Source organism: Rattus norvegicus, chromosome 1 (assembly GCF_021556685.1).
Source record: "Rattus norvegicus strain SHRSP/BbbUtx chromosome 1, alternate assembly SHRSP_T2T, whole genome shotgun sequence".
NCBI lineage: Eukaryota > Metazoa > Chordata > Mammalia > Rodentia > Muridae > Rattus > Rattus norvegicus.
The window spans coordinates 88,825,115-88,839,716 of NC_141534.1; the positions used below are offsets into that span (position 1 = coordinate 88,825,115).

At 54.1% G+C, this 14,602-nt stretch overlaps 1 protein-coding gene across 1 annotated transcript; it reads left to right on the forward strand.

Annotated features, from left to right (window-relative positions):
• Nucleotides 1-348: 348 nt before the first annotated feature.
• Nucleotides 349-12,183, forward strand: Dact3 (dishevelled-binding antagonist of beta-catenin 3). The gene is given in 4 exon segments (NM_001191947.2): nt 349-699; nt 8,252-8,348; nt 8,475-8,627; nt 9,982-12,183. Coding segments are annotated over 4 exon segments (1,833 nt in total). The 5' UTR covers nt 349-450; the 3' UTR covers nt 11,316-12,183.
• The last annotated feature ends 2,419 nt before the right edge of the window (nt 12,184-14,602 follow it).

Below are 14,602 nucleotides of genomic sequence, written 5' to 3' on the forward strand. Positions count from 1 at the left end.
CTAGAGAGCCCAATGGCAGCCAGAGCTCGCCCGCAAGGGGGCGGGACCAGCTACAGACCCAAGCGGCTAACACCAATGGAATTGGGGCAAGGGCGGGCTTGTTTCATTGTGATATGAGGAGGCGTGGCCACAGCCCCTAAGGCGCAGCACAAAGGGGCGTGGCGAGTCTGATATGCCATAGGTAGCCACCGGCTTGCGTTAAGGAGAAAAACAGGGCGGGGCGGAGCCTTGCGTCACGGAAGGCAGCAACCAATAGTAGGTCGTTGTTGTGCCTCCCTGGGCGTGATCATGCAGATGAGGCGCGGGTGGGCGGCCCAATGGGCGGGCGCCTATGCAGATGAGACGGTGACAGCCCGGCCAGCGGGCGGGCGGGCTGCTGGGGCGGGGAGGTGGGACCGGCGAGAGGGGCGGCCGTGGGGCCCGGCCGGGCTGGGGCGGGGGGCCGCAGCCATGATCCGGGCCTTCTCGTTCCCGGTGAGCCCGGAGCGGGGTCGGCTGCGGGGATGGTTGGAAGGCAGCCTGGCCGGGCTCTGCGAGTTGCATTGGCTCCGAGAGAGGCAGGAATACCGCGTGCAGCAGGCGCTGCGGCTGGCCCAGCCCGGGATGGGGGGCGCCGAGGCGGAGGACGAGGAGGACGCCGAGGAGGACGAGGATGCGGCAGCGGCGCGTAGGGCCGCGGCAGCCCTGGAGGAGCAGCTGGTGAGGGGTCGCCTGTCCGTGCGTCCATCCATGCATCCCTCCATCCCCCATCCGTTTCCCCACCTCCCTGCTCCTGTGTGGGTCTGTCTGTCTTGGTAGTGTATGCTCAGCACACCGGTCCTAGGGTAGGATAGCAGGCAGGGGGAAAAGACAGACGAGAGATAAGACTGGAAACCTGGCCTCCCCTATCCCCAAATAGACCTGATAGGAAGGATGCACGGCCTCCGTTGGACTCTCAGCATGGACCCTGTTAACCGTCCTGGACGCCTAGTGTGTGCTAAGACTAACATTCGACCTCTTACAGTCTTCCCATCTCATGAGGGTTTGAAAGTCCCCATTTTACAGAGAAAGAAACTGAGGCTTAGAGACAGGAAGAGACTCACCCAAGGTCACACAGCCTGCATTCAAATATAACCTCCCTCTGGGCCCCCGCTACCCCGGATCCATCTTTCCTTAAGTGATCCATCTTTGCTTAAGTCTCCCGGGTGCTTGGAGATCCCTGGAGGGGGCGGGGTGGGGGAAGGGGAATTTCAGGCCTCTGGAGGGAGAGACCCTCTGCTGAGAAGCTTACAGTCCCTGAGGACCCCCGGGGACATTTTGATCAACCCGATGACACTTTTACTTGGGGTCCCATGGCTCAGTAATAAGGGGCCAGGCGAAGGTGGCTGGGGAGTGAGGGGAGAGAGAGTATGATTCTCCGTGGCACTCTAATGATGACTTTCAAATTGAAAAGGCCCCAGCTCTTTCTCCCTCCCTATATGATAACTCCTTAAATCTGGAAACCCTTTCAGGTTGATGTTCCTTCCTTTCCATACCATAGAATTTCTGTTTCATTCCCTTAACCCCGTCGCTGTCTCTGTGATCTTCCAAGACCTGGGGAGAATAGAGATGGGGTCGTGGTCCGTCTCTAGGCCCCAGTGCTTGTCTGCCTAACGTCTGTCTCAATCTCTCTTCCCTTCCCCCAGCCCACTCCCCTGGCCCATCCCATGCCGGTCCTTAAGCCTCTATGTGTGTACTTGTGTGTGGTCAGAGCTTCCCGTTTAGGGAAACCTGAGCCGAGGCTGTGGGGGTTGGGAGGGGTCTCTGGCTGTTGCTGACCTCGGCTGCCCCCTCCCCAGATGGGAAATGGGGAAAGAGGCTGAGGCCAGACGCCCAGCCCCACCCCCAACCGGCCTGACCGTGCAAGGAGTGGGACCTTACACATTCTTCTCCAAGCAGAAACAGCTGTGGGAGGCCCCGCCCCCTCCAAAAGTTACGGAGGAGGGGAGGTGTTCAGCCGTTCCCCCTGCCCTAAGCCGCCTGGGCTCTGCCAGACCCCTCCATCCAACCCACTAAGAGAGGGTGGGAGAAGGCACCGTTGCAGAGCAGTAGTGGTCTGGCCTCTCTCCCTCCTCACTCTCTGCCCGGCTTCTCAGTGCTTACTCCTGGCTGGCGTGAAGTGGTGATGGGAGAGAGGACCTGTCCCTTACACTCCGTCCCTTCCCCACTGTGAGCAGTCAAGGCTCAGCCCAGCTTCAAAGAGGAGGCGGTGGCAGACTGGGACAGGAGCCTGGCTGATGGGGGAGTAGAAAAGCGCTAAATATATACACCTCTGGTGTTGAGGGTACCTGGGTCCTTCTGAAGAGAAAGTCGGGTCACCCCTGATTATAAGACAGCCAAGATCTCTGTCCACCATTCAGAAACACGATCCCTATGAAGCCAAACAAAAACCCCCCAAAGTTAGACTTGGTGACTCTGGGACATGATGTGGGCATGTCACATTCAGAGTGGAGGTATTGTAGAGAGAGGCGTGGATGTTGTGTATAGAGAGAGGGGTCCTGTTTGCCCCTAGGAAGGAAAAAGATCCCTTCCAGCAAGGAGGACTTGGGTTAGACTTGCAGAAGGACTTCTTAACACAGATGAAGGGCACTGGAACGTAAAGACGGGAAAGATGGGGAAGTTTGGGCAAAGGAGTCTCCAGAGATCTCAGGTCATTTATAGATGAACTCAGGCTGTCTGTTCCTTAACTCTTGACTCCTCCCTCTGGTGGAAAAATTGAAATGACAGTTGTGGAACCCATCACAAGTCCATTCTTTTACGTAAAATTTTAATTATGCAAGCAGTATTAGAAAGCATTCCTTGTGAGATTCTAATAATGTAAACTGGCGTTGACAAAGCGCTGAAGAAGAAACTGCTCTTTCAACTCACCTAAGCCCTTCCGGCGAGCTTATGAAAGGCCAAGTTGTGTGATGCCACATTCCAGATGAGGAAAGTGAAGCCCAAGAGGTTAAGACACCCTAAGGTCTTACAGCTGGGCAGTGAAAGGGATGAGCTGAATCTTGGACACTGGGTGCCAAGTCTCACCTTAAATATTCATTGGCCCGCACAGTTCACCTCATCTTCCATTTGATTCCCTACACTGAGGAGGCCACTACCATTTGACTTGACTTGAGTCGATTCTGACTTTTTCTAATGTATCTACTCTCAAAAACAGTTTACATACCGGGAAAGAAGTGGAGAGTGTCCCGTAACGCGTTGCCTTTTTATTTACCAAGGGTAAGGAGCAGGGTAGGCAAGTGTTGTACTTAAGCCACGCCCCCAGCTCCTCACTGGGGGATTCTAGGCAAGAGCTCTACCATTGAGCCACGCCCCCAGCCCCTCACTGGGGGTTCTAGGCAAGAGCTCTACCATTGAGCCACGCCCCCAGCCCCTCACTGGGGATTCTAGGCAGGGGCTCTACCATTGAGCCACGCCCCCAGCCCCTCACTGGGGATTCTAGGCAGGGGCTCTACCATTGAGCCACGCCCCCAGCTCCTCACTGGTGGATTCTAGGCAGGGGCTCTACCACTGAACCATGCCCCCAGCTGCTCACTGGTGGATTCTAGGCAGGGGCTCTACCACTGAGCCATGCCCCCAGCTCCTCACTATGAAATTGTAGGTCGGAGCTTTACCTCCTCCATTTTGTTTTTAGTTTAGTTTTGGTTTAGTTCAGCCCCTGCTGGTCTGGAACTCACAAAGATCCACCTGCTTCTGCTCTCTTGTCTGGCCCTAGCTCCCTTTTGAGACTAGATTTCTCTGATTCCTAGACAGGCTTTGAACTTTGAATATTCCTGTCTGCCTCCCAGACTGAAGAATCTCAAAACCCACCCCTGACCTGTGCCAAAGGTTTCGCTGTTTTATAAAATTCCAGTTTCTTGGATGAGGTCCCAAGGCTTTGCCCATGGTCCTCAAAATGTGACCGGCCCCTCCAGCCAGAAGTGATACAAGGTGTGGCAATGGTTAGTTACCCACATTTTGGGGTTCCAGTCTAGGTTCATCCAGAAGCTCACAAGCTGGGACTGGGTAATTTGGATGTGAAGATCTTCCATGTTTAGCCAGGCTTACTCCCATTGCCAGCTCCTGTCAGTGATGCCTGCATGTAGAATGGTGGCTCCCATTAGAATCTCACCACTGGGTCTGCACTCAGGAGCGCTCTCATCAGAGCATTCAGGCCCTCCGAAGGTCAAGGCAGGAAGATTGGTAGTAAGTCATCCTTGGTTACATAGGGAATCAGCCTGGGCTACCTGAGACTGACTCCAAACCCAAAAAGGATGATGGCATTGTCGTTGTCTTCGCTTAAGTAAAATCTGCTATGTCCCCGTAATGATGAAGTCACAGGATGACACATTTCTAAGAATGTGTCCCTATGGCCATGATTCTGGCTTTCCCCCTCTCCTGCATGTTCCTTTTCTGTCACAGGAAAAAAAAATGCTTTCATCCCTCTTAACAGCTGTATAGTATTCCACCATGAGCATTCTGGCATTTGTTTATCAGACCTTTCCTAAGCTCTAAGCCCAAGGGAAGAGAATGCCACTGTAAACATAAAACCTCTGTCCTAGTGAGAAATCACTTCCTATTGAGAGACATGGTAAACAAGTGACACTGATGTATGTGTGCATGTGTAAGTGGGAGAAAAGGAAAGGCGACAGGGTGCAGAATGGCAAAGGGACTATTTTAAAAAGGCAGAGGATGGGAGGGGAGACCACATTAGAACAGCATGGTGTGAGTGGGGGTTAGGGGTGGGGCAGAAGCCCAGAACTCATGCTGCACACAGTGCGGTGGTAACCAGAAGGCTAGGCAGCGAGTCTGGTCCACTTGGAACATACACAGGCAGTTGATGGCAGCCTGTGGGCTTTTGTATTTCTTTTCTCAGATGCCTCCTGATACTGTATGCACGGACTTCCCTTTTTTCTTTATCTTTTTTAATTAAAGTTGATTGATTAGTTCCATGGGCATCTGTGCATACCTGGAGTGGGAAACATTTGTTGACCTTCATTGCACAGACAGGGCCACATGGGGGCTTCTGTTCAGGGAGGGGAAGAGGCCAGTCCTAGAGGAGACAAGGGCTTGGGGGCAGGGAAGGACCGTGGCTGCTGCCTAGAGCTAGGCCAGTCTTTCTGCCCTAAATAGGCAGGGCTGGGTGCTGGTCCCGCCCTCCCGCCAGCATCCAGACAAGCTGCTTTTGTCTGAGGGTCAACTGTCTGCCCCTGGCAGCCGCTACCTCTGGTCTCACTGAGTCCCCTGTGAGACATTCCCTGGCCCTGCCTCTGTGCCTTCCAAAATAAGATAAAATCCTAGATTGATTTTTTTTTTTAAATTGTAGAGACAGGGTCTTGTTGACCGGGCTGCCCTCAGACTCAGTAGGTAGGCAAGAGTGGCTTTAAACTCCTTTTCTTCCTGCCTCTACTTCCCTGCTCAGTGCTAGGACTGCAGGTCTTTTGATACAATACTGGGGACTAAACCCAGAGTTTCCTGCTAGGCAATCCCTCTTAGCTCCATCCCCCACCCCAGTCCTGAGCATCTTGGTCTGTGATCACTGCCGTAGCCACCAGGAAGGCTGGATTTACAGAGGGACTTGCAGGAGGCACGAAGGAAGGGTGTGGTTCTTTCTGAAGGGAGGAATAATGAGACGTGTGAACTGTACCAGTTGCATGTTATATGAGGTAGCCAGTCTGCTGCTGCAGCAGGAAACACTAAGAGGAGACTTCCATAAGAACTTCCCTTTGGTGATAAAGGATTGTGCCAGGGAGAGTGTAGTACCTCAGAAAGGATGGTCTAAATTGATGAGGAGGCAGCCTCACAGCCACCCTCGGATCTGCCCGCTCCTGCACCACCCCCCTTTACCACTGAACTCTCCCACAGCAAGAAGACCTGAACTTAAAGCCCTTGTGTAGGGTGCCATGTGCCTACTAGAAGGTGCAGGCAAGAAGGTCATGGGTTCAAGGTCATGCTCTCCTATGGGCAAGTTCGAGGCCAGCCTGGGCTTTGTGCAAGTGAGACTCTGGCTCACAAAGGGGCTAGGGTACATCTAGGGGTTGATCATGAAGACCTGACTTTGAGTCTCTAGTACCCCATGAGGAGCAGACAAAAGGCTGGGGTGAGCCTGGAATCCACAGTAATGGGACGGCAGAGTCAGGAGGATTGTAGGGCTCACCAGAACACGGCTAGTCTAAGCAGGGGATACCCCGCCTCAAAATATAAAGAAAAGGGCCAGAGAGATGGTTCAGTGGCATGAGGACACTCAGAGTTTTGAGTCCCACCACTCTGGTGGGTGAGCAGAGTGACTTACGTGCGCCTCTAACTGCAGCTCTCAAAAGGGTAGAGACAGGAAAGTCACTGGGCCACTGAAGCCCAGGTTCAGGGGGAGATCCTGCCTTACAGGAATAGGCAGTGATAGAACACACTTGATACCCCTCCTCTGACCTCCACACTCAAGTACAGGTACACACACACACACACACACACAGAGAGAGAGAGAGAGAGAGAGAGAGAGAGAGAGAGAGAGAGAGAGAGAGACCTACATACATAGGTAAATTTTTTTTTTTTTTCGGAGCTGGGGACCGAACCCGGAGCTGGGAACTGTGGTACACAACATTCATCCCAGCACTCAGGAAGCAGAGACAGGAGGATCTCTTCCAGTTAAGGCCAGCCTGGTCTACAAAAGGAGCTCTAGGCTAGATAGGGCTATGTAGACCCTCTCTCAATAAATAAACAAATAAATGAACTCAAACAGGGCTGGAGAGATGGTGAAGTGGGTAGGACCATGGGCTCTCTTCCAGAGGACCTGGATGTGGTTCCTAGCACCCATGTGTTTCACGTGTGTCTGTAACTCCAGTTCCAAGGAACCCAATGCCTTATTCTGCCCGTCATGGGCAATTTAAAATGGGGGTATAGCCAATGAGATCGCTCAGGTAAAGGCACTTTCTGCCAAGCCTGAAGACCTGAGTTCAATCCCTGAGACCTACACAGCAGAAGGATCTGAGAATTAACTCCTACAAGCTGTCCTCTGACCTACACACACACACGCACGCGCACACACACACACACACACACGCACATACACACACACGCACACATATAAATATAAAAAAATAATGTGGAGAGTCAATAAGAAAGACACCTGATCACCTTTTTGTTGTCCTACCTCCAACAGCAGGGGCTGGAGAGATGGCTCAGTGGTTAAGAGCACTGGCTGCTCTTCTAGAGGTCCTGAGTTCAATTCTCAGCACCCACACGACAGCTCACAACCATCTGGGAATCCAGCTCCAGAGGATCTGACACACCCACACAGACATATATGCAAGCAAACCACCAATGCAACCAAATTATTATAATTATAATTATAAAGAATTAATTATAAAGAAAAAAAGATATATTTTTAAAAAGAACTGGGTGATGGACGCCTTTCATCTCAGCACTCAGGAGGCAGAGGCAGGACGATCTCTGAGTTGAAGGCCAACCTGGTCTACAGAGCAAACTCTGAGACAGCCAGGTCTACACAGAGAAATGCTGTTGGGTGGGGGTTGTCTAAACTCAGTCGGTAGGCCATTTTCCACCATAGATGCTTCAGTCTCTGTCCCAAGAGACAAACAAGGAACTGGAGAGATGGCTCAGTTGTTGAGAGCACTGACCGAGGTTTGACTCCCAGCACCCATATTGTGGCTCACAACCATCTGTAATTCCAGTTCCAGAGGATCTGATGTCCTCTTCCTGTCCCCTAGGGCACTGCACACACATGCTCAGATATACATTCAGACAAAAACCCATCTACATATAATTGATTCGCCAATTAATTTAGTTAGCTAATTAATTAACCGATGAAGATGCCAGTCGTGATGGTGCACATCTTTAATCTCAGCACTGGGGAGGCAGAAGCAGACAGACCTCTGTGAGTTCTAGGCCAGCCTGGTCTACAGAGTAAGTTCCAGGACAGCCAGGGCTGCAGAGAGAGAGACCCTGTCTCAAAACAGAAAAAGACATGACAAAGATGTGAATTGAGACTGGAGGACAGCTATTCTAACAGGGTATAGGAGCAGATGCAGGCATAGCTAACAGAATGAACAAACGATGGGCCTTTCTGAAGTCTTAACCCACATAGATGGGGCTACAACATGAAGGCTGGAAGTTAGGACTTCCTAAGGGAGACGAGGGACAGAGGGCTGACATTTCCAAACGGATCTCTGCCAGGAATTTGTGAACAGAACACAGGTGGGCTCTAGAGCCTTCTAACAGCCTTGCTTTCCTTGTGCTTCAGGAGGCCCTGCCTGGGCTCATCTGGGACCTGGGCCAGCAGCTGGGAGACCTGAGCCTGGAGTCTGGTGGCCTGGACCAGGAGAGTGGGCGCAGCTCAGGTGAGGGGATGGGGTCTCTCTGGGACACCCCAGTCTTTCTCAGTATCTCTTATCTTTGCAGTCCCTCTCTCCCAGACCCACCTTTTCCCCTCCCCCAAATTATCTCAGTTTCTTCTTGGAATCCAGGCTTTTATGAAGACCCCAGTTCTACCGGAGGCCCAGATTCACCACCCTCCACCTTCTGCGGGGACAGTGGCTTCTCCGGATCTGGCTCCTATGGACGCCTAGGTCCCTCGGACCCCCGGGGCATCTATGCCAGCGAGAGACCCAAGTCCTTAGGTACGGTGGGTGGGTGGGACGGGTGGGGCCCTGTGGCAGTCAGAAAATAGTTTTGAACATAAAGTTGGGTCCAATTTGGACTCCCAGTTCCAGCAGGGACCACCAGTCTTGGTGTAGTTTTTGCATCTTCCTTCTAAGCTTCCATCTCGTAAATGGGGCCCCAAGAGTGTCTATATCGGCCAAACATTGTGGTGCACACCTTTAATCCTAGCAATCAGGAGGAAGAGGCAGGCAGATCCCTGAGTTCGAGGCCAGCCTAGAGTACATAGTAAGTTCCAGGGTCCCCAGTCTCTCTCCCTCTCCCTCCCCCTCCGTCTTGACAGGGGTCTTTATAGACCAGGCTGGGCTCAAATTCACAGAAATCCACCTGTCTCTGCCTCCCGAGTGCTGGCATTAAAGGTTCGCACCACCAAGCCTGGCCTCAAGAGGGAACTGGCCTTAGGAGGCCTCACTGAGTCCCTGACCCCTGACATCTGAGAGAAATGAGAGGCATAGGCCAAGCTGACACTATGGAGAACAGGCCAGGAAACAGAAACCACAAGAGCAAAGGACCTGGGGCCAGAACCCCGCAATTTGGGGCACCTAGGAGGTCAGTGTGGCTGCAGATGTGAGGATATGAAGGCGCAGTGTAAGCAGTGGGTGAAAGGTCAGAGCAAGACAAATAATGGAGACTTGGAGGGATTTGTCAGCAACCATGTAAGAGGGGATGAGTGAGGTGGGGTCTTCAGGGATGCAACCCTGGCTGACCTGAAACTCCCTGTGTAGATCAGGCTGGCCCTGGACTTGCAGCAGTTCTGCCTCAGTCTCTCCAGTGTTGTGAGTGTTGGCAGGTGTGGGCCGCCACACCCAACTTAATTGTTTGAAGCAGCCTCTCACATAGCCCAGGCTGGCCACAGAACCTTAAATTCCTGATCCTCCTACCTCGTCTATTCTGTGCTGAGACCACAAGCTTGTATCTGTATGCCTGACTTTTTTTTTTTTCTTCAGGAGTGGGGGCTGGGGTGGGATCTCCAACATGCTCAGTAGCCAAGCATGGCCTCCACCTCCTCAGTTTTATGGTAAATCACAGGTTTACCACGAAGTCCGTTATTTATTTATTTATTTATTTTTGGTTCTTTTTTTCGGAGCTGGGGACCGAACCCAGGGCCTTGCGCTTCCTAGGCAAGCGCTCTACCACTGAGCTAAATCCCCAACCCCACAAAGTCCGTTATTTATCTATTTATTTTACACTAATGCTACATAACAGGCTGGCCTGGGACTGGAGGTAATCCTCTTGCCTCAGCTGCTTCAATTCTAGGCTAAAAAAAGGCCTTTGAGAACCCCTCCTTTCTCTTTCTCTGCCTCTCTCCTGCAGGCGACGCCAGTCCCAGCGTTCCGGAGTCCGTGGGTGCCAGGGTCACAGTGCCTCGATCCTTCTCAGCTCCCTATCCGACCGCAGCAGCGGGAGCTGAGACCTGCTCGTCCGCGGAACGGCGGGCTCGTGCCGGGCCCTTCCTGACACCTAGCCCGCTGCACGCGGTGGCTCTGCGCAGCCCACGGCCAAGTGGACGTGTACCCTGCGGCTCCCCCGACGGGGCGGCCAGCCGGCCCCTGGACGGCTACATCTCGGCGCTCCTGCGCAGGCGCCGCCGCCGGGGGGCGGGCCAACCGCGCACGAGTCCCGGGGGCGCAGACGGGGGCGCGCGGCGCCAGAACGGCGCGCGCCCGCGGCCGCCCGAAGCGTCCCCGCCCTCCGGAGGCGCGCGACCCGCGCGGGAGCCGTCGACGGAGCGTGCCTGGGCTGCGGCGTGGGAGGCGGAGGTTCCACCCGAACCCACGCCTCCGGCCGCCGCGTCGCCGCCCTCCAGTCCGGCGGAGGGTCGCCTGGTGAAGGCACAGTACATCCCGGGCGCGCCCGCGGCCTCTAGGGGCCTCCCGGGCCGCGCCGCGCGTCGCCGGGCTCCGCCGCTCACGCGAGGTCGCAGCGTGGAGCAGTCCCCGCCACGAGAGCGGCCACGCGCTGCGGGCCGTCGGGGCCGCCTGGCAGAGCCGTCCGGGCGTCGGGGATCGCCGAGGGCGCGCAAAGCGGCGCGCTCGCAGTCTGAGACCAGTCTACTGGGCCGCGCGCACGCCGCTCCGCCGCCCAAGTACCCCACGGCTGAGCGAGACGAGCCCCGACCGCCCCGGCCCCGCCGTGGCCCAGCGCCCACGCCCACGGTCCAGGCCTGCCGTCGGTGGCGATCCACAGCTGAGATCGACGCGCCCGATGGCCGCCGTCCCCGAGCCCGCGTGCCCGCGCCGCGCGGCCCCGCGCCCTCACCGTCCGCGCCCCCGCGTCGGCTGCTGTACGGCTGCGCAGGCAGCGACTCCGAGTGCTCGGCGGCCGGGCGACCCGTGCCGCTCGGCCGTCGGATGCCGTCTGGATGCGCACCGGGAGGCTATGGCGAGAGCGAGTCGAGCGCCAGCGAGGGCGAGTCGCCCGCCTTCAGCTCTGCCTCCAGCGACTCCGACGGCAGCGGAGGCCTCGTGTGGCCGCAGCAGCTGGTGGCGGCCGCAGGAGCCTCGCCGTCGGGGCCAGGGGGTGCGGCGGGTGGTGGGACGCCCGCGGGTCCCGCCAAGGTCTTCGTGAAAATCAAGGCATCGCACGCGCTGAAGAAAAAGATCCTTCGTTTTCGGTCGGGTTCTCTAAAGGTCATGACGACTGTGTGAGTTGGGGCGGGATGGGCTTGAACTTCACCTCCATGGCCTCCGCACCCCCACACTTCTCATCCTCCAACCTCCTCCACACCCACCTTCCAAAGACCACCGTTTTCTCTGCTTCCAAAGACCCTCCTCACTCACTGCCCGCCGTCCATAGCAGTCCTGGAGAGGCCGCCCCTCTCCTCCCACTGGGAGGCGCCCAGATTGTCCCAGTACAGCTGGTTTTCAAAGCCTTGAACCAGAAGGCGCCCCTCTGTGGGCCACACTCTCCCCATCTGTACAATGGGTGTCCATGTATGCAAATGCAGTAATTCCGTTCCATTCGGGTCTCCCCTCCTCTACCCCGTTTTAATTTTAGAAGCTTAGTCTGTTCTCTCTCCACTTCTCTCACATAGCCTTCTCATTCCTCTTTTCCTTGCCCAGATAGGGCACCCTTCTCATTCACAAAGTGCCCCCTCCATGTCCCTGGACCCTTAGGATATCCCCTGGGGGCCCCCGAGTCAGAGACCGTCTGACTCAGGTTTTGCCTACAGAGTGCCCTGAAAGAGGAAATGGCACTGTCTTCGGGGCTTTGAGGGTCAAGTAGGAGTTGCCAACACCTGGAAAGGACTCTTTCTGCTCCATCCCTGGACAGTCATGGAGGATTGGGAGGTTAGAGAGAGGAAGGAAGATGGTTTCAATCTCGTGCCTCTCCCCACGGGGAGTGGGGGAAGCTGAATGACCCTCAGCTGTTCCAATCCAGTGGGTTTTTTTAATTTGTTTTTTTGATTAAAAAATTACTGTATTTATTATGACAATGGTGACTCCCCGGTGCATGGGGGGCCAGATTCTGTGTGTTTCTCTAACCTCTTTGTAAATAAATGCACAATGTTACATATTCCCTGATTCTTGTTCTGCATTGAACGAGAGCTGCGCCCCCTTTCCTTCCAACCAGCACCTGTGGAGCGCCTTCAGTCTGCTGTGGAACGGCAGTGAGCTGGCACCAGGGTGAATTTCAACTTCGCTCCATGACCACTTTTTTTCAGTGACTCTGACCTTCTGGTGATATATGGACGTTGTTATGTAGTCCTAAGAAGGGCAAATCACGATCCGGGCTGGATCGGGCCTGGCGCTATGGCTCAATGCATCAAGTGCTTGCCCTACAAGTGTGAGGATGTGAGTGCGGGTCCTCAGATCCCCTGGAAAGCCCGACTCACTAGTGTTCATATGTGACGCCAGTGCTCTTATGGGGCGGTAAACAACAGACTGTAGCAGACTGACACCCTAGATTGTCCTGGAGTCTCCACACTTGAAACATTGTTTGTGCATCCCTCACACATCACACACACATTAAATAATTATGAAGAAGCCTCAGGCAAGCATGAAGGCCTGAATGTAAAAGCCCGGCATGGTGGGAAAAGCCAGAGAGGTAAAGGTAAGCAGAAGTCCAGCCTGGTCTACATAGTGAGTTCCGGGCCAGCCTGGGCTACAAAATAACGTTTACTACTAATAACAACCACCCTGTTTTCTTTTTCTTTTTTTCCACGTGGAAAGATTTAATGAGAGACGAAGAGTAGAAGAGGAGAGGAGTAAAGACAGGCCATGAGCATGTGGAAGGAAGAGGAGGGGGAATGGAGAGAAAAGGGACAAAGAGGAGAGGGGAAGAGCAGGGAGCAAGAGAAGAAAGAGAGAAGAGAGCACCACCCTGTTTTATTGAGACAGTGTGCCCCTGAGCTGGCCATGAACTTGTTATATAGCCCACATTGGCTTGAAGCGGGAGATCCTCCTGCCTCAGCCTCTGGGATTTGGAAACACAGGCCTGCCTCTCTATATACGTTCCTGGTGGGAGATGGAGATGGAGGTGGTGGTGGTGGTTTGTCCTATGCCTTTACTTTCACTTTTTATCCTATGTGCACGGGTGTTTTGCCTGCATGTATGCCTGTTGCCTACAAAGGCTAGAGGTTATGTCCTGGAATTGAACTCAGGACCTTTGGAAGAGCAGCCAGTGCTCTTAACCACTGAGCCATCTCTCTAGTCCCTATTTTTCTGCCTTGGCATGTCTTTCCATGTGGGATTTGGACCTTGTGTTTCCTCTTAGTGTGAATTGTCTGTTTGTAGCCTTCCCACATTTTGTTTTTTCTATTGTTAATCCCAGAGACTGTGCCCACTTTACAGGTGGGTAAACAGACACCTGGAGACACCATTACTAGCCCTGGTCACAAGGCCTTAGGGCAGTTATGGCTTGAATCCACTTGGATCCTGTCGGCTTCCACAGTGGGAAGAATGAGATGTTTGTGTCTGTTCGGATAGGTCCATGTCCCTTACAACCCTGGGAGGAGAGCATTCAGGTCTGTGTTCATCTCTAGCACAGCCATGCTCTGGAGGGACTCAGCAGGAACAAAAGAGACTCCCTGCCCCACTGTGGTAGGGACAGAGGAGACAAGTAACAGGAAATGATGGGTGGGCATGTGGCTCAGTGGGTAGAGCATGTGCCTAGCATGAATGAAGCCCTAGGCTCCAGCTCAGCACCCAGAAACCAGGCATGGCTGTGCACATCTGTAACCCAAGCACGTGGGAGGTAGAGGCAAGGGGATCTGACCTTGAGGGACATCCTCAGCTAATTCGTGAATTTGATGCTAGCCTGGGCTACATGACACTCATAGATAGGTAACTAGGAAAGTGGATGGATAGATGGGTGTTAGAGGCTGGGAGCTGGAGGTGCGGCTCTGAAGTAAAACACTCCTGCTTAGCAGGCGGGCACAGGCCAAGAGTTTGATCCACAGCACTAGGGAACAGATATGATATTATTCTCAAAAGTTGTTTCTTGTCAGTCCCTGGGGACATTTGTTCAACCCAAGAGGCAGCTGAGGTCAGAAGGGGGAAGGGATTTGGCTAGGGCTCCACGGCCCTTAAGACTGTTCAGACAAATCAGAATGCTGTTCAATGCTGTCCCAGCCGCTCTGAACTCTGTGTAACTGAGGATGACCTTGAACTTCTGATTCCCCAGACCTCCATCTCCCAGGTGATGGGATCTGGGATTGTAGGTGTGTGCCCCGAAGCATCTCTCCCCCACCTCTCTCTTTATGTGTGTGTATTTGAGACTGGGTCTCCTCGATCAGGCAATCCTCCTGCCTCAGCCTTTTGAGGTATTAGAGTGTGCCCATCCCAAACCTGGCTAACGGCCATATTCTCAATGCTGTCTTTCTCAACATGTCTGCCATACTCATCTCTTCCCTGGTCCCAAAAAGAGATCTTTGGGCAGGAGTGGGAGTGACTTAAAAGTTGAGAGGGAACTTGGGGACAGCAGCTAGGTATGG